This window comes from Oncorhynchus clarkii, chromosome 2, assembly GCF_045791955.1.
Source record: "Oncorhynchus clarkii lewisi isolate Uvic-CL-2024 chromosome 2, UVic_Ocla_1.0, whole genome shotgun sequence".
Taxonomy (NCBI): domain Eukaryota; kingdom Metazoa; phylum Chordata; class Actinopteri; order Salmoniformes; family Salmonidae; genus Oncorhynchus; species Oncorhynchus clarkii.
The window spans coordinates 26537698-26556899 of record NC_092148.1 but is presented as its reverse complement, the minus strand read 5'-3'; the positions used below and the strand labels follow the sequence as shown (position 1 = coordinate 26556899).

At 41.2% G+C, this 19202-nt stretch overlaps 1 protein-coding gene across 3 annotated transcripts in view; it reads right to left on the bottom strand.

Annotated features, from left to right (window-relative positions):
- Positions 1-14549, bottom strand: part of LOC139365321 (high affinity nerve growth factor receptor-like) — a 29390-nt gene extending 14841 nt beyond the window's left edge. For 2 of the 3 annotated variants that reach the window (XM_071102800.1, XM_071102801.1), the window contains exons 1-7: positions 14095-14511; positions 9407-9481; positions 8732-8803; positions 5350-5418; positions 4837-4991; positions 4436-4578; positions 3956-4094 (exon numbers count right to left, since the gene is read on the bottom strand). In XM_071102800.1, coding sequence (XP_070958901.1) covers positions 3956-4094; positions 4436-4578; positions 4837-4991; positions 5350-5418; positions 8732-8803; positions 9407-9481; positions 14095-14294 — 853 coding nt within the window. In that variant the 5' untranslated portion in view covers positions 14295-14511. Of the gene's footprint in view, positions 1-3955; positions 4095-4435; positions 4579-4836; positions 4992-5349; positions 5419-8731; positions 8804-9406; positions 9482-14094 lie in introns of all 3 variants that reach the window. The other variant, XM_071102802.1, reaches the window with a different exon arrangement.
- Positions 14550-19202: the final 4653 nt, after the last annotated feature.

Genomic DNA, 19202 nt, shown 5'->3' with positions numbered 1-19202 from the left:
GTGTCACCAGCAAAGCACCCCACACCATCACACCTCCTCATCCATGATTAACGGTGGGAACCACACATGCGGAGATCATCCATTCACCTACTCTGCGTCTCACAAAGATACGGCGGTTGGAACCAAAAATCTCAAATTTCCACCGGTCTATTGTCCATTGCTCGTGTTTCTTGGCCCATGCAAGTCTCTTCTTCTTATTGGTGTCCTTTAGTAGTGGATCCTTTGACCATGATGGCCTGATTCACGCAGTCCCCTCTGAACAGTTGATGTTGAGATGTGTCTGTTACTTGAACTCTGTGAAGCATTTATTTGGCTGCAATTTCTGAGATTTGTAACTCTAATGAACTCATCGTCTGCAGCAGAAGTAACTCTGGGTCTTCCTTTCCTGTGGCGGTCCTCATGAGAGCCAGTTTCATCATAGAGCTTGATGGGTTTTGCGACTTCACTTGAAGAAACTTTCAAAGTTCTTGAAATGTTCCGTATTGACTGACCTTCATGTCTAAAAGTAAAGATGAACTGTTGTTTCTCTTTGCTTATTTGACTTGTTCTTGCCATAATATGGACTTGGTCTTTTACCAAATAGGGCTATCTTCTGTATACCACCCCTACCTTGTTACAACACAACTGATTGGTACAAACGTATTTAGAAGGAAAAAAATTCCACATATTAACTTTTAACAAGGCACACCTGTTAATTGAAATCCGTTCCTCATGAAGCTGGTTGAGAAAATGCCAAGAGTGTGCAAAGCTGTTATCAAGGCAAAGGGTGGCTACTTTGAAGAATCTAAAATCTAAAACATTTTGTATATTTGTTTAACACTTTTTTGGTTACTACATGATTCCATGTGTTATTTCATAGTTCTGATGTCTTCACGATTATTCTACAATGTAGAAAATAGTAAAAAAAAAAAAAAAACCTTGAATGAGTAGGTGTGTCCAAACTTTTGATCGATACTGTATATATATATATATTTGAACTCGGAAGTTTGCATACACCTTAGACAAATACATTTAAACTCAGTTTTTCACAATTCCTGACGTTTAATCCTAGTAAAGATGATCTGTCTTAGGTCAGTTAGGATCACAAATATATTCTAAGAATGTGAAATGTCAGAATAATAGTAGAGAGAATGATTGATTTCAGCTTATGTTTCTTTCATCACATTCCCAGAGGTTCAGAAGTTTACATATACTCAATTAGTATTTGGTAGCATTGCCTTTAACTTGTTTAACTTGGGTCAAACGTTTCGGGTAGCCTTCCACAAGCTTCCCACAATGAATTGGGTGAATTATGGCCCATTCCTCCTGACAGAGCCTACAGGTTTGTAGGCCTTCTTGCTTGCACACGCTTTTTCAGTTCTGCCCACAAATCTTCTATAGGATTGAGGTCAGGGCTTTGTGATGGCCACTCCAATACCTTGACTTTGTTGTCCTTAAGCCATGTTGCCACAACTTTGGAAGTATGCTTGGGGTCATTGTCCATTTGGAAGACCCATTTGCAACCAAGATTTAACTTCCTGACAGATGTCTTGAGATGTTGCTTCAATATATCCACATAATTTTCCTCCCTCATGATGCCATCTATTTTGTGAAGTGCACCAGTCCCACCTGCAGCAAAGCACCCCCACAACATGATGCTGCCACCCGAGTGCTTCCCGATTGGGATTGTGTTCTTCGGCTTGCAAGACTCCCCCTTTTTCCTCCAAACATAACGATGGTCATTATGGCCAAACAGTTCTATTTTTGTTTCATCAGACCAGAGGATATTTCTCCAAAAAGTACGATCTTTGTCCCCATAGTCTGGCTTTTTTATGCTGGTTTTGGAGCAGTGGCTTCTTCCTTGCTGAGAGGCCTTTCAGGTTATGTCTATATAGGACTCGTTTTACTGTGCATATAGATACTTTGTACCTGTTTCCTCCAGCATCTTCACAGAGTCCTTTGCTGTTGTTTTGGGATTGATTGCACTTTTTGCATCAAAGTACGTTCATCTCTAGGAGACAGAATGGGTCTACTTCCTGAGCGGTATGACGGCTGCGTGGTCCCATGGTGTTTATACTTGCGTACTATTGTTTGTACAGATGAACGTGGTACCTTCAGGTGTTTGTAAATTGCTCCCAAGGATGAGCCAGACTTGTGGAGGTCTACAATTTTTTTTCTGAGGTGTTGGATGATTTCTTTTGATTTTCCAATGATGTCAAGCAAAGAGGCACTGAGTTTGAAGGTAGGCCTTGAAATACATCCACAGGTACACCTCCAACTGACTCAAATGATGTCAATTAGCCTATCAGAAGCTTCTAAAGCTTTGACATAATTTCCTGTAATTTTCCAAGCTGTATAAATACTGTATGCAGTGCATTCAGAAAGTATTCAGACCCCTTGACAAAGTACAGAGAGATCCTTGATGAAAACCTGTTCCAGAGCGGTCAGGACTTCAGATTGGGGCGAAGGTTCACCTTCCAACAGGACAACGACCCTAAGCACACAGCCAAGACAACGCATGAGTGGCTTCGGGACAAGTCTCGGAATGTCCTTGAGTGACCCAGCCAGAGTCCAGACTTGAACCCGATCGAAAATCTCTGGAGAGACCTGAAAATAGCTGTGCAGCAATGCTCCCCATCTAACCTGACAGAGCTTCAGAAGATCTGCAGAGAAGAATGGGAGAAACTCCCCAAATACAGGTGTGTCATGCTTGTAACGTCATACGCAAGAAGACCTGAGGCTGTAATCGCTGCCAAATGTGCTACAACAATGTACTGAGTAAAGGGTCTGAATACTTATGTAACTGTGATATTTCAGTTATTTTATTTTTATAAATGTGTAAACATGTCAAAAAAACTGTTTTTACTTATGGGGTATTGTGTGTAGATTGATGAGTAAAATCAATTTTAGAATCATGTAATTTTTTTATTTAACTTTTATTTAACTAGACAAGTCAGTTAGGAACAAATTCTTATTTACAATGACGGCCTAGGAACTGTGGGTTAACTGCCTTGTTGAGGGACAGAATGACAGATTTTTACCTTGTCAGCTCAGGGATTCTATCCAGCATCCTTTCAGTTACTGGCCAAAAGCTCTAACCACTAGGCTACCTGCCACCCCAGTAAGGCTGTAACGAAACAAAATGTGGAAAAAGTCAAGGTGTCTGAATACTTTCTGAATGCACTGTAGATATATATATGCCCCGTTTATTTATCCTACTGTTCTGAATTGGTGTACAGAGAGAATACTCCAAGAACTATCCATGTTCTGAATTGGTGTACAGAGAGAATACTCTAAGAACTACCTATGTTCTGAATTCTGTCGCGGTACATTTCAAAAGTGTTGAACAAATAGTTACATTGACAACGTCCATCTTAGCTGGCTCATTAATGTCTTTATCAAAATTATGGATGGGCTCTTATCCGCTTATGAGGCTGAATGAACTGTTTGGCTGCCAGACAAGCCTCTGCTGATAGCCAGGTGTAGCGGTGGTAAGGATTCACTCCATGGTGCTGAAAAGAAAACTCTGCTGTTGGAACAGAAGACTCTTAACAGTTTGTGAGCACCGTTTGTCACCGTTATAGTGAAATGAATGTATTGTTTAGTGTTGTGTTATGTAGTGGCTTTGCTGGTATGCATTAAGCATAAATGTTTGCTCCACCAAGATTTACATGCTAAAATCTCTACTGTAGTAATGTATTATTGAGTGACAACTGATAACAATAATAATCGAAATGAAAGACCTGTGGCATATTAAAGCAAAGTGACAAGGTGGGCTTATTTTTTGCCACAATTATTAATACAAAGTATTTAATTCTGGGGAATGAATGTCTGGCTATAAACATTGCTGCGATAGGAAAATTGACACAATTTTTCTCTCCCTCTACCTCCCCTGCTTTCATTGCAGTATGACAGCTCTCACTGAGTCTTTCAGCTTTCAACACCCTGACAGCTTTAATAGTTCATTGGCACTTACATTCAATGTCCAACGTCACTTTCTCTTCCCCAGGCCCGGCCCGGTTCTCTGCCTCACAGGTCAAGTTGTGCAGGTTGTCTTCTGAGGACATATTCCACAGCTGCAACTCCAGCTCCAAAGTGGAGCCCCAGAACCTCTCCTGCAGATGGAACAAGACGCAGAGGACAACATGGGTTTAGCTACACATTACAGTTTACAACAATCATGGAGACATCTGAGATGCAAGGAGAGTCTGAATGATTATGACAATGTACACAATAAGGAAACCTAAACACACCATAATTCTATTTTACTTTTAGTTCTGAATATTCCTTCATATATGACCCCGATCCTGTTACTAGTTTGTATTTGAACATATGTTGAACATATGTTAGGCATATTGAGGGGAACAAAAAGTGCATTGTGCGATATCTCAGAAAAAACACTGATCTAGCTGGTTTTCCCCAATCAGTATGTCCACGTGACATCATCACTCAGTACCTGTACAGTATAGCGAGACAGCAGTTTATTCGTGCGCCACCTCACTACAGGCATGGGCACTCCTGTCACCTGACACACAAATGTCAGGTTGCCTCCCTCCTGGACCTTGGTGTTGGCATGGACAATGGCGACATCCGGTACAGCTGCAAAACAATGGACCGAGAATGGGTTGGAAACTCTATGGTTTGGCCTGGGGTACTAAATATTGATAATGACGTTTAATAGCAATCCAATCAGCAATGCCACTAATGCAATTAAGTCTAATAAAGCCTTGTCAGACTATTTCTACAATGTTTGAACTATACGTGTATATGCTATTCATGCATACATTACTTAGTAATAATAAAGTAAAATGACATTTTTATCTCTAAACTGAGTAAAAATCAATCAATTCAACTCACTGCAATTCTCCATCTCTAAGGAGTCTAACTGTAGGGCATGGCCATTTGAGAAGCATTGTAGCGGTTGGTTGTCGAGGTCACTGTGGTCGTTAAGCTGCCATTGCTGCAGCCAATGGATATCACAGGAGCATTCAAGGGGGTTGTCCCTCAAAACCCTGAAAGAGAACACAGAGAAAATCGGTCTCTTTTGTCCGAAAGTTTTCTCTCAATTGTGTAACCTTCTTGTTCTTTCTAAAGGTCTATACAAAGTATTCGAGGTCATTATTATCAAAGACGCACACAGCAAATAGAACATTCTAGAATTAATAGAGTGAATAGAGAGAAAAAACTCAATATAGAAAATAATTCATCAGTGAAATAAGTGTTGAAAATTCTCTGCAATCAGTTCCAAAACAGAGTGGAATGGGTCTATTTTGCTCATACAAAGTGACCATCTTTGAGTTGATAGTTCAGTCACAGGTTGACTAGTTGAAGAGAGTACAGAAGTGATGTTCTGAGTGGTGTTTTACTCACAGGTTGAGCAGGGGAAGAAAATGGAACACCTTCCAACTGATATGCTCCAGGGAGTTAGATGCCAGGTTTCTGTGTGACACAATAAGGAGACAACATCCATCCAACAGGACATTCAGCATATAAATGGCAAAAAAAATCTAAATACAGTATTATACAATTTGTTGTTGAGCCTATGATTCCCCACCCTCGTTTCACCCATGTTGAGTTTTGCATGAGAATGGTCTGTGCACGGCAAACAGCTCAATATTTAAAGCAAAAGAGGCCATTTTGTTTTTGCACTGTCTCCACATGCTCGTCTTTGTACGTCCAACGTGTCAAGAGTCCTCACATTCACGCACAAACAATCAGCAGTCACTACAGCCTGGCTGCTTGTTATGTTTACACACGTCTTTGTTTTATCTATTCAAATGAGTGTTTCTGTTCTACTGCGCGTCTGACACCTGTTGCTGTCTCAAAACGCTGCCATAATGAGGACAAAAAGTCTGTGATAGACTTTTTTTTGTCTTATCTATAACATTTTTTGGGGGGGGGATGAAGTAAATAAACATTCATCTGGAGAGATGGTTTTGTAAAATGTGTGTGTTTATGTTGTTGAAATAAATCATACTGAACTAATCCCATGATATGTTCACTCACTGCAGAACAATGCGGACCTACTTAGAATTACTCTCTGGGTGGACACATTAGTGCCTCCAAATGTACTCTGCTCAATTACCCAGGCAAGTCTTTTTACATCAAGTGCTACATTCACAAACGTCATTGGCGCACCTTGTCTCACCGTTCTGTACATTAGGTGATTAGCCCAAACACTTCCCTGAGACGGTGGGCGCTGTACTTGGCCATCGATCACTACTAGAGTGCTCGAGTTATATTGGCCTGATGATGCTGCTTGTACTTGTAAGAGGAGAAAGGAGAACAGGTTTCTACTATATCAAATACTGTGTATTGGGAGTATGAGGTTAATTAATTTGATAAAAAATATGAAATATTGCGGGCGATTTGCAGCGGATTCCTGAGGCACATCACTGCTAAGATATGCTATCCCCTATGTATCCCTATTGCATCTCTTTAAACGTGCTGCAGATCACCATGACTGCTCTGAAATGCGTCTGTGCTGACAGAGGGTGTAAACAAAACCTCTCAGAAGATGACAGCGGACCACACTGGGGAGCCCGCTCATGCAACCGATACATATTCACTCTGGCAGGGCCAATGGGGGCCAGCAGGGGTTCAATTATTTGTTTTCCTTGCTCCCAAAAGTTCATGTCAGATGGGTTAGCCATTGGGGCTTATCTATTACCAGCTCGATTCCTCCCAGGCCACAAGGGGAGGGAAGATGGCCGGGAATGGCAGCTGCTCCTAGCATCTTAATTTATAAACTGGGTGGTTCGAGCTCTGAATGCTGATCGGCTGACAGCCATGGTATATCAGACCGTATACCATGGGTATGACAAAACATAGTAGTAGTTAGTTACGTTGGTAAGCAGTTTATAATAGCAGTAAGGCACCTCGGGGGTTTGTGATATTTGGCCAATATACCATGCGTTGCGTTGCGTCGTGCGTACAAACGACCCTTAGCTGTAGAATATTGGCCATACACCACACCTCCTTGGGCCTTATTGCTTAAATATCTTAAGGATCAAGGAAGGGGGTACAGTATCAGAGGCCCCCCCGCCCCCTGTTCTCACCCGTTTTGGGTGACACACATCTGTTACACCCCACAGCCCCCTCTTTGAAATATTGATTAAGCGATAATGGACCCTTAGTGGAGTGTATTTATTATGCAGCAGTTGTCGATAATCCACCAAAATGAGCGAGTAAATGGTGACTGGTGGAAGTCTTCTCCGATTTCGCCAGAACCCCCCGCCCCACCAACCCACCACCAACCCTGAACCCCTTTCAGAGCCCTTCCCACTACACCCCCTCCTCCTCCCAAACCGCCTGTCTTTCAGATGAACAACATCGGACATGTCACACACGTTTAGTAAGATGATGAGGACAAGATGGTGGAGATAAGGGTCAGCTACTGATGCAGGGATGATTGCCATGGATACAGGCAGTATTGGGGAAGCTACTCTGAAAATATTGTTTACCAAGCTACCAATTACTTCACACTGTAAGAAGTTAAGCTACCGTTAAGAGAAACATAGTTTGCTTAACTAAAGTTACTTTGAAAAAGTAGTTCACTACCTCCAAACTACTTTGTGTGGAAATTAATATATCTAAGTCGGAAATGTCATAGACTACAAATTTCAAGAACAGTTCACTCTGGGGTCAGATGTTAACAGAATTAAGAGGTTATATTACCAACCACAGTTTTAGTTGTTATCCTGTTAAAAACTAAAACGATGTTTTAAGTGAGAATTAGGCAGGTCTGATGACGAAAAAGTAAGGAAATTCTTGCCTACTTCACCCATATTTTGTTTTATTTTCACCAAAAAAGTTGTATGTAGTTCCAGTAGTTAGCTACCCCGCTTCATGATTCAAATGGCATTGACTACTGAAAACACGACCAAGATTTGAATTTAGTTAAACTACAACCCAGTTACTGCTAAATGTAGTTAAATTACTAGTTGAACAACGTGTAGTTCACTATTCCCCAACACTACATATGGGCAACACTAATGTTAGTTTGTAGTTGTTGTTTTTCAGTGTGCTGTACGGTGTCTTTAGAAGGTAGTTGAAGGATTCCATTTGTGGGAAAGTTTGGATCACAGAGTTAGAAACACAAACATCAGAAGAATAATCTACAATTCACCCATCAGTGTTTGTTTTTCTAATATAGTTGATTCAAACGTTCTAACAAGAGGAATCCAAGTCATTTCAATATGCTAAAAGTGGTCCCATATCTGGTGCATTGATAGTGACTACATTTGTAAAAACAGGTTGGTCTACATTGTGTCAACCCAATCCTTTTAACTTTAAATGGAAATGGCATGTTTCTTGTAAAACAAATGTAACACACTGTTAAAGAGGTAAGAATCTGAGGTAAGAATCTGAGGTAAGAATCTGAGGTAAGAATCTGAGGTAAGAATCTGAGGTAAGAATCTGAGGTAAGAATCTGAGGTAAGACCCACTACTGTTGAGCCTTTGATACTACACCAATGCATTCTGTGCCTTAATAACTTACACAGTGTCATTGTTGAATAAAATGGTATCAAATGAATTATGATTACATTTCAGGCATTTCAATCTGTATTTCAGCAGAAATCTATTGTTATGCAATTGTTATATTTTTGCAGTGACTCTGCTGAATAATAAGCTCAAGATCTCAAGGCTCGGGAGGCTTCCCCTTAATTGACAGCAACAAAGAGCCTGACCCAAGCATGGGTCGAGACATGACAAGGAAAGACAATCCCTCTGTAAAGCCAAGGACACTTACACATTTTGGAGCTTGAGGTTGTGTTGGAAAGCATTCGCCGAGATGTACGCCAGCCTGCAGAACGTGACCGTGCTGGGGGGTAGAAACACGACAGACAAACAAAAGACAGAACAGGAAGTGTGAATCACTGATTATGCTACTAATTAGCCACAGTAAACCCATAGTGTGTATATTAGCCAGTCTGTATTATCTGTATTAGTTAGCGCCAGACCATTTCCTTTCTTTGAGCACGGTAGTGGTAAGGTACTCAGAAGAAGGATTGAAATGAAATGACTGTACAGGACTGCAGGTCTCTGCTCAGAATAATGGCTAATGTGCAACACAGGAGGTTTACCCCCTTGATCGAAAGAGCCATAAAGGGAATGAAATGTTGAGTTGTAAAGTTTAGTACTGCAGATTGCTATAACAAGGTAGAGGGCACATTGGAGAGGATGAATAGGGAGGGATTATGTACTACAAGGTGGAGTGTAGAGAAGACCAGTCACTCAATGACAGGACCAACCAAACATTTAAAGCCAAGTCAATCAAATCAACTGCTAGATGTATTGTAGAACAACATTTAGCATATGTATACAGCACATGTCATGCAGTCATACAAACAGACATCTACAAACACATTATCATACAGCTTTAGAAAAATACTGTACATATTTCAAATTATGCAAGGTTACTCACAGATTCTTCAACTCTCTATAATTGGCAAGGTCTACTTCTGTGATGTTCTCCAGGTCGGCTTGATTTTCGATGTAACTGGGTAAAGAAACAAAAAAAGAAATACAATGTCAAATTAAAAGGAGACATTTAATTATGGCATTCAGAGTTGATTTGAGTACATTTTTTTTTTTAAAGCAAAAGAAAAACAACTGAAAAGTAAAATACAATAACACTGTCTAGGAACAATGAGTTGTGTAGGCCTATTATAAGCAACAAAACAAAATGCTTGAACGGAAAATGATCTCTTTATTGTTATCAATTATTTTTACCCACAGCAATCCAGACAAAGCAGGACAGCTAATATAATGACCAATACAAAAGGATTTACGTGTTAAACGTGATGAAAGCCCTAAAAAGATACCCGAATTGACATCATTACAGCACAGAGTATTATATTTTATAGTGAAATTCATGAGTGCATTGTCCAAACCATGGGCCTTTGTGGGCAAGATCCTGACAACGGATAGCATAACCACACCAAGGCAGATGCAAAGAAAACAAACCACAAAGCTAATATCAAAACTAAATGTACTGTAGAGAAGACTTGGAAAAAACATTTGTCTTCTTGTGAGACACTCAGTTAACATTGCTGATGGCAAATTCTTTTCAATTAGCCATTTTCCACTTTTCCAGACGAACCTATTATTTCACGAGAGGACAGTATGTCAACTCAACACTCATTTAACACAAGGTCACTTTTCCCTACTCTTGAACTACAGTATCTTGAACCTCTTTGTATGTTCAATCTTAGAACAAAAAGGTGCTATCTAGAACCTAAAAGGGTTCTTCGGCTGTCCCCATAGTAGAACCCTTTGAAGAACCGTTTTGGTTCCAGGTAAAACCCTTTTTTGGGTTCCATGTACCCCTACACAGAGGGTTCTACACGAAAAGGGTTCTCCTATGTGACAGCTGAAGAATCCCTTTCAAATCCTTTTTTGTAAAAGCGTACAGATGTAGGACTTAATTTGAGCCAGTTTGCTACACCAGGAAAATAATCTTGCAGCAACAGAAAATGTGAATTATTATGCAGATTATAATTATTGGAAATTTTGTAGGTGTTGATACATTTTCCATAAGGGAAAATCAAGTCTGAAATGTCTAAATGTAATTACAAACTTCAGAAGCCTTTTTAAACCTCAAATACACCACAAGTTGAACATTTCCTGCATTGCATAAAAGTTATCCTGCAACAGGGTGATCAAATTAAGATCCTACATATGTACACGACGTGGCCAGAAAAGTACATTTTTATGTGGACTGTTATATACCATCTATGATATTTCACCATTACTGTATAAATAACCAGAAGTAAAGCAGCATAAAAGGACCAAGGGGAAAATATTTTCCTCCACTTGAACAATTTTATCAAGAAAAATTCCAAACTTTAATCACATACAGTATAGCCAAATATGACAGCTTAAAAAAGCAGCACTCAACCCTTTTTCATGACAATACCTGGGAAATTGGTCATGTATTTTCATTGGTATCTGGTTGACATGACGACCGATAACCAGATTACAACCAGGTGAAGACTTCTCTTTCTCATCACTAAAATTGTCCTTTTTACAGTCAGTATACAACCTGACCATGACGTAACAAAAGACATCAGCCAGACATCATTGCAGACAGTTTTTCCATCACCAAATATTTCCTTCTTTAACAGTGGGGCACTATTGTTTCAGTCTGTCACTGAGCAACACAGATATTTATTGGACCCACGGAGCAGTAATGTAATTGCAGGACAGGTGGAATGAGAATCAGCAATTGCCCCAATGCTTATTGGATTGAGCCAAGTGGGTCATATTTCATCTAGTGTTCTCAGGCGGGCATTCGCTGCAAATTCGCAACATTTTATTTATAACTTAACAAATTATGAATTTGGGCCCATGTTCCACAGTTAATGGTTTCTTGTTTGTTCCGCTGAAACAAATGCCCGAACGAGCAGCTCTTGCTTATTGATTGAATTGATTCAGAATGAATTTAGCAGCTCTGCTGGAGTTCTAAGTAACACGTTTTGCCACAGGTACTGAGAGAGAGAGAGAGACAGAGAGAGAGAGAGAGAGAGAGACGGAGAGACGGAGAGACAGAGAGAGAGAAAGAGAGAGAGACGGAGAGACGGAGAGACAGAGAGAGAGAGAGGGAGAGACGGAGAGACGGAGAGACAGAGAGAGAGAGAGACAGAGAGACAGAGAGAGAGAGAGAGAGAGAGAGAGAGAGAGAGAGAGAGAGAGAGAGAGAGAGAGAGAGAGAGAGAGAGAGAGAGAGAGAGAGAGAGAGAGAGAGAGAGAGAAAGAGAGAGAGAGAGACGGAGAGACAGAGAGAGAGAGAGAGAGACAGAGAGAGAGAGAGAGAGAGAGACGGAGAGAGAGACGGAGAGAGAGAGAGAGAGAGAGAGAGAGAGAGAGAGAGAGAGAGAGAGAGAGAGACGGAGAGACGGAGAGACAGAGAGAGAGAGAGAGAGAGAGAGGGAGAGATGGAGAGAGAGAGAGGGAGAGAGAGAGAGAGAGAGAGAGAGAGAGAGAGAGAGAGAGAGAGGTATAGAGGGAGAAAGTCAAGTACTAGCTGCACATGCTGTAGATGCAGTCTCCCCCTTAACAAGCCAGATCGAGTGTTAATTGTTGAGAGCAATAGAGAGGAACAAAGACAGAACAGCATGGGATTACAGCAAACAGCATTTAGTTCTGTGTTCCATTTTCAGTACTGTATTGCCTAAGTATAACAGCCATTTTCCAATTATCTGAAAATAGTTGACAAAAGTGTGTACTGTGAAGTAAAAGATGACTCCTAAAAGATGCATCCTCCAACTTTTGTATAGTTTCAGCCAGTTTTGAAAGTGGTGAGCTGAAAGTGGTCCCCATTTTTCATCTAATTGTGTACTATGTCATCCATTTCGTGTGACATGTTACACATTTTTCAATTGGTATGATATCATATGAATGTTGCAATTCGTGTGATATGTAACAAATCCAACTCTGGATCCCGAAATTCATATTTAGGTGGAGTGTACTGTGTACCCTTTAACATATTATATATGTGTCTCTTCTATGGCAGTTTTATTTAAGTATATATACTCTGTTGGCTAATAGTCCTTCAGGGAACCACAAGCCTCCTATAAAACAACATGTTCTCAATAGGTTTGTGAGAATGACCCTCACTAGGCAAGGATGTATGTATCTGAACACCTTGCTGTGAGAGTATCCGTGAAGAGTATCAGTGAAGAGTATCAGTGAAGAGTATCAGTGAAGAGTATCAGTGAAGAGTATCAGTGAGGGATATCAGTGAAGAGTATCAGTGAGGGATATCAGTGAAGAGTATCAGTGAGGGATATCAGTGAGGGATATCAGTGAAGAGTATCAGTGAAGAGTATCTGTGAAGAGTATCAGTGAAGAGTATCAGTGAGGGATATCAGTGAAGAGTATCAGTGAAGAGTATCAGTGAAGAGTATCAGTGAGGGATATCAGTGAAGAGTATCAGTGAAGAGTATCAGTGAAGAGTATCAGTGAGGGATATCAGTGAAGAGTATCAGTGAAGGGTATCAGTGAGGGATATCAGTGAAGGGTATCCGTGAGGGATATCAGTGAAGTGCATCAGTGAAGAGTATCAGTGAAGGGTATCCGTGAAGGATATCAGTGAGGGATATCAGTGAAGAGTATCAGTGAGGGATATCAGTGAGGGATATCAGTGAGGGATATCAGTGAAGAGTATCAGTGAAGAGTATCAGTGAAGAGTGTCAGTGAGGGATATTAGTGAAAAGTATCAGTGAAGAGTATCAGTGAGGGATATCAGTGAGGGATATCAGTGAGGTATATCAGTGAAGAGTATCAGTGAAGAGTATCAGTGAAGCAGTATCAATATCAACACAGTCCCACAGACCTGATCACTCCACTACCACCAACTCTGCTCTTATCGATAGTGTTCCCTTACAGTGTATTCGTCCCCAGTTCAGCCCCGTGCGAAACCACCAGACACAAGTTCAAACAATCTCTTTAACCCCAACTCAAAGCGGGGGAGTTCAGTTCGATGAGTTCTTTGAGTGGAATTTGTTCACTGGAAACAGAAATTGAGAAACTCCAGTTGTACAAATCATGGAAAGAGGGCAAAGAGTAGAAGTCTCTGATAAGATTTAAGACGGATCATCCGGATACATACTTTGATACATACTCTTTGAATCTCATGGACTTTTCATCTTTAATAAGTGTAATAACAGTTCTGTGAAACTTCACAAAAAGTGCCTGCACAGAGTGTCTTTTGCCAATCTAATTTGCAGAAGCAATCATCAAAGCAAGAACACCAATCAAATGAACTCCGTTATCTAACCAGCTCATCACCATACTAACACACTGAAGGCCGGTGGTCATACAAAAGGTACTCAATTCACAGGGTTACATAACTCCCCTCTCCAATCGCCTTGATTAAACCCCCTTACTGGACTATATGGACTATATTCACCATCTCCAACGTCAGCTCATCAAAGCAACAGATCAACCATAATGCCAAACCAACTCATTATCAACACTGACAGACACCCCATCCAAGACTGAGCCAACAGATAGATAAGCAGAACATGAGCACTTGACAAACACACACAACAAACCCAGCAGACCCAATCAACCAACCAACCAACCATCCAAGCAACCAACTGCACTCACATTTCCGTGACGTTCTCGCTCTCCTGTAGTGCCAACGCGGGTATAGTGGCAATGCCATTGGGCTCCAGGCACTGCAGCATGGCGAAGGAGCACCGGCAGGCAGATGGGCACCCTCCCAGGGCTGGTACTGCCAGGGTGATTGCCAGTAGTACCTGAGCCATTGGGGCTACCCATGGAGCAGAACCCACAACCACTGCCATGATGATGGAGATTGCGGAGGGGCAGCTCAGAAAGTTGTCAGTGCAGACTGAGACAGAGTAGAACTAAACAGGAGAACAGACTGGAAGGCTCCACACAAAGCAGATCTTCTCTGGGCTGACTCGCAGGGTTGTGATCCCAGCCAGGAGTCTCTGGTATTGAGCCACAGCAGCAGCGAGCAGCAGGAGCGAGGCAGGCAAGGGGCCCTGGGGATGCTGGTGGGCTGCAGCCTCCCCACCCTCACTCCCTCCTCCCTTCTCCCTCTCTCTCTCTCTCTCTCTCTCTCTCTCTCTCTCTCTCTCTCTCTCTCTCTCTCTCACTCACTCTCTCTCTGAGGGAGGGGCAAGGCAGGCCATTAGTTGACTGTGTGGGAGAGCCACAGTCACCAGACACCTCAGAGAGAGAGAGGGAATGGGGGGAGAAAGAGATGGAATGGGATGAGGGAGATATTCTCTCCTGCCTCTGAGTGAGATGTCTCCTGTCCCACCAGTGGTTGCAGGTGTGAGACAACTAAGGAGTCAGGGTCCTTGGGTACCAACCAGTCTCATGCAGTGAAGATGGTTGCAAATGGTGAATCCGTCTATCTGCATGGGTTTATGAATGAGGTGACTTCCCTTGTAGGTTTGTGATATCAGAGCTAATAAGGGATTTAGTGGTGGTTGTGGACAAATCGGGGAAGATACAATACTAGGAAACCCTAGCCAACACAACAGGCTATGAGGCGGTCAATCACTTTTTGACAGGGTTACTACGCATGTAATTATTTCATTTATTTACAAAGGGGTAATTGTTACACTATTTTGTGTAACAATGTGTAACAATCAAGCATTCCTACTGGACGATTAACGTATAATGTGATTTTGAATTATGTATTAAACCCCCCCCCCCCGCTTTTGTGTTCCAGGCAGACACCCACAGAAAGTGATGCAGTGCAGAAGCATGGTGGATCCATGTTGCAACAGAGCTTCAGGCTGAAATGTTTCATTAGAGCACATGGCAAATGGACTTTGTGCTGTATGACTAAGTGATCAAATATGCTGGCCTGTGTCTCTACTTGTGTCCCTTTTTGTTTGTTTTGTATTTTGTACGATGGTTTTAACTAACATGGATTTTAAGCTAAACGTAATAGAACAGGATGTTTATGTAAATGAAATATGGAGACGATGAAATCAAATTCAATTGAGAAACTTTGTTCTGAAACCTTGGTAAACACCATGCCTTAAAGTAAATTTGTTGAACTGTCTTTTTGTTGTTTGCCTCTGTTTTCACAATGCCTGCTCAACCCAAACCCAGATCCTGTCACTTTTCTGCCTTGTGACATAGTCATAAGACAGGGTTAGCATGATTATTTGAAAACCTCATGTCGGAATATAATTTGGCTCCAATTTTTCTCGGCAGAATGTTATTCGAAGAAGGCTAAAATTGCTCACTGCAAAATCGCAAAGACAATCATATAGAATTAGCATTGCTTGTGGCCCTCCATCTCTTGAAGTCTATGAGACGGAGCCAATTTTTACCCCAGGGACAAATAGTATACCCCACCCCCATCCCTCTTAGTCATCATACACATGAATAAGGTCATAGTGTCCTGACCACAATTACCAGCTATCAGCTGAATTGCCATTTCTGCTGCAGTAGTCAGGAGATAGTGATGGCTCAGGACTTCCTCCCTACTCTCCGTACTTTAACTGAGCTCAGCAAGGCAAGGCGGGAAGGCAATAACCATTTTCACAAGTGTTCTACTCAAATCAAATCAAAACTGCAGATAGTTTGGGTAGCCATTTGATTAGATGTTCAGGAGCTGTTTAGAAGCCTCTTGGACCTAGACTTGGCACTCCGGTACCACTTGCCGTGCAGTAGCAGAGAGAACATGACTAGGGTGGCTGGAGTCTTTGACAATTTGTAGGGCCTTCCTCTGACACCACCTGGTATAGAGGTCCTGGATGGTCCTGGATGAAGCTTGGCCCCAGTGATGTACTGGGCCGTTCCCACTACCCTCTGTAGTGCCTTGCTGTCGAAGTCCGAGCAGTTGCCATACCAAGTGGTGATGCAACCAGTCAGGATGCTCTTGATGGTGCAGCTGTAGAACCTTTTGAGGATCTGAGGACCCATGCCAAATCTTTTCAGTCTCCTGCGGGGGAATAGGTTTTGTTGTACCCACTTCACGACTGTCTTGGTGTGCTTGGACCATGTTAGTTTGTTGGTGATGTGGACACTAAGGAACTTGAAGCTCTCAACCTGCTCTCTGCAGCCCCGTCAATGAGAATGGGGGCGTGCTCGGTCCTCTTTTTCCTGGAGTAGATAAAGGTATAGAACAGTGTTTGAAATGTGACATTGAGCATTCAGAATGCTTTATACCACCCATTATTAATGCAATTGATTGATATCAAAGAAAATAAAACTGAAAATGAAATTGAATTAAATTAGATAATGTTTTTAAACAGTTGTTTCATTTCTTTTATTTTCTGTGTGGCAGTGTACATGTCTGTTTGCATTGAAATGAGGAATGCTTATGCAAAGTCTTTATGGAATATACTTTATACATTCTCATCATATTCCATACTCTCTGAACATAAGAAAATATAGAGAATACGTAGAATTTTGTATTTCTTTTTGCGCTAATGTTCAGTATCTATGGTGGAGTTAGGGATAGGAAGTTTCCAATAATCGAGGGCAGAGCAGGATATACTGAATAAAGCAGCCAATCAGAACAATGGGTAATCACATTAAGGACAAATAGCCAATATTCACCACCCACACACCTCATCAAGAACCTCAAAGCATCACAGGGGACATCCTAAGGATGTTAGGTAACATTCCCGTTGGGTCCCTTCTAGGTTTCAGTGAGATGTTATCTCACTGAAAGTTCTGAAAAAGTTCTAGGAACATTAAAGCTCCAATGTAGCTGTTTTTACCTCAATATCAAATCATTTCTGTGTAACAATTAAGTATCTTTTGTGATTGTTTTCAAATAAAATGGTCAAAAAAAAGCAACAATTTCTCATTCAAGAATTTTGCTAGGACAGTCTGGGAGTGGGGAGGGAAAACTGAAAACTAGTTGTTATTGGCAGAGAGGTTTGGAAGTCTCTTTCTTATTGGTCTATTAACCAAATAACCACATGGTGATGTCACCATAGAAGGCCAAAACTGCATCCCACCAAAACAGGCTGAAATGTCAGGGCAGTCCTTTCAAACAGCTCTTACACTTAAAGGGCATTATCATCATTTTCACAATTTCACAGTATTATTGCAACCTCATAGTGTAGAATTGAGGTTGCAATACACCTATCTAGTTCTGGGTCAGACCACCCTTGGCCTTCAGAACAGCCTGAATTCTTTGGGGCATGGAAACATTGCTCAATTGGTATCAAGGGACCTAACGTGTGCCAGGAAAACATTCCCCACACCACTACACCACCGCCATCAGCCTGTACCATTGGCACCGGGCAGGATAGGGCTGTGAATCCTGACTCTGCCATCAGCATGACTCAACAGGAACCGTAATTTGTCAGACCAGGCAATGTTTTTTTCCACTCCTTAATTGTACAGTACTGGTGATCACGTGCCCACTGAAGCCACTTCTTCTTGTTTTTAGCTGATATAAGTGGGACCCGGTGTGGTTGTCAGCTGCATTTGAGTACCACAGTATGAGTCCTTTCATTATGCATTTTTTCGTTGGGGATTTTAGAATGACTTCATATAAGGTCTGTGCTTCGTGTAGGTTTACCCTGGTGTGACACTTTGATTACCGTGCAAATCTCTCTCGGACAAGGTGACTTTGATCAATATATTCTCCTGTAATTACACCTACAAATTGAAATGCTAATTAGCCGCTAATGTGGCTCGCATACAGACCTACACATCTTGATGCAAACTTTGACATCATCTCTCAAGGCACATTTCTCAATGCAAACTCTTCGACTAGTAGCAAGTAAACTAGTAAGTAAATAATAATTTAACTGGCTTGCCTAGTTAAATAAAGGTTAAATAAAACATTTAAATAAAAAATAAAGTCGATATTATAGCCTTTTTACTTTCTCGTGTAAGTAATTGATTGTGTTTCTAATGTGTATTCTTGTTTAGCATTGTTCAAATTTTCTCGCTAGCTACCTTCGAATTTTTTTATTACTTAAATTTTTTTAATTACCCTCTGGCCTTTGTAGCGAACAAGCTAACCTTAGGTCTCTTCGTCGATCAGAAGCAAGGATGGTTCTGTGCTATGTACTGGATTGTAACCACTACTCCGATTTCAGCATTTTCCAACCTCTGTAAGCGAGAGGCGTTGCTGGAGAAGTGTGATAAGGTAAGCCCTGTTTGCTAGCAGTTAACAAGCAATTTTGGTTAGGTCGAAGATCTGTGGTTAGCTAGGTGCTCATGAAAATGAGCTAGATACCCACTGACTGTAGTTACATGTTCAACGCACATTACCTTCCTTACAAGTAAAAAGAAAACCAGCATAGGCTTGCATAATGACTGTTTAAAAATCAGACCCCATGACCCAAAGACCTGACTCCTGCACATACATCCCTGTAGCCATTTTGAATGCCTCAATGCCCTCCTCTTCGTCATCTGTGCCCCATTTAACAGACAACACCCCATCCAATGACTGTGAACACCTTGAAATGCATTCGTTGTAATAAATATGCTCTATAAATAAAGTTTGATTTGATTGATGGCATTATTTGTGCAGTTTTTCCATTAACTTGTAATTGATAACTTGGGATTTTATCACTTGACATATCAATCATATAGTGGGATCCAATAAATCAAGACTGTATAAATAAATACTATGCCTTTGAAGCTGTGTCTCTGGTCATGAAACTATAATACAGGCTGTACTTCTAAACAAAGTCCATTTTGAATGTCAATAGATTTTTTTTCATCAATGACAACATTCTAGAACTGAGTTA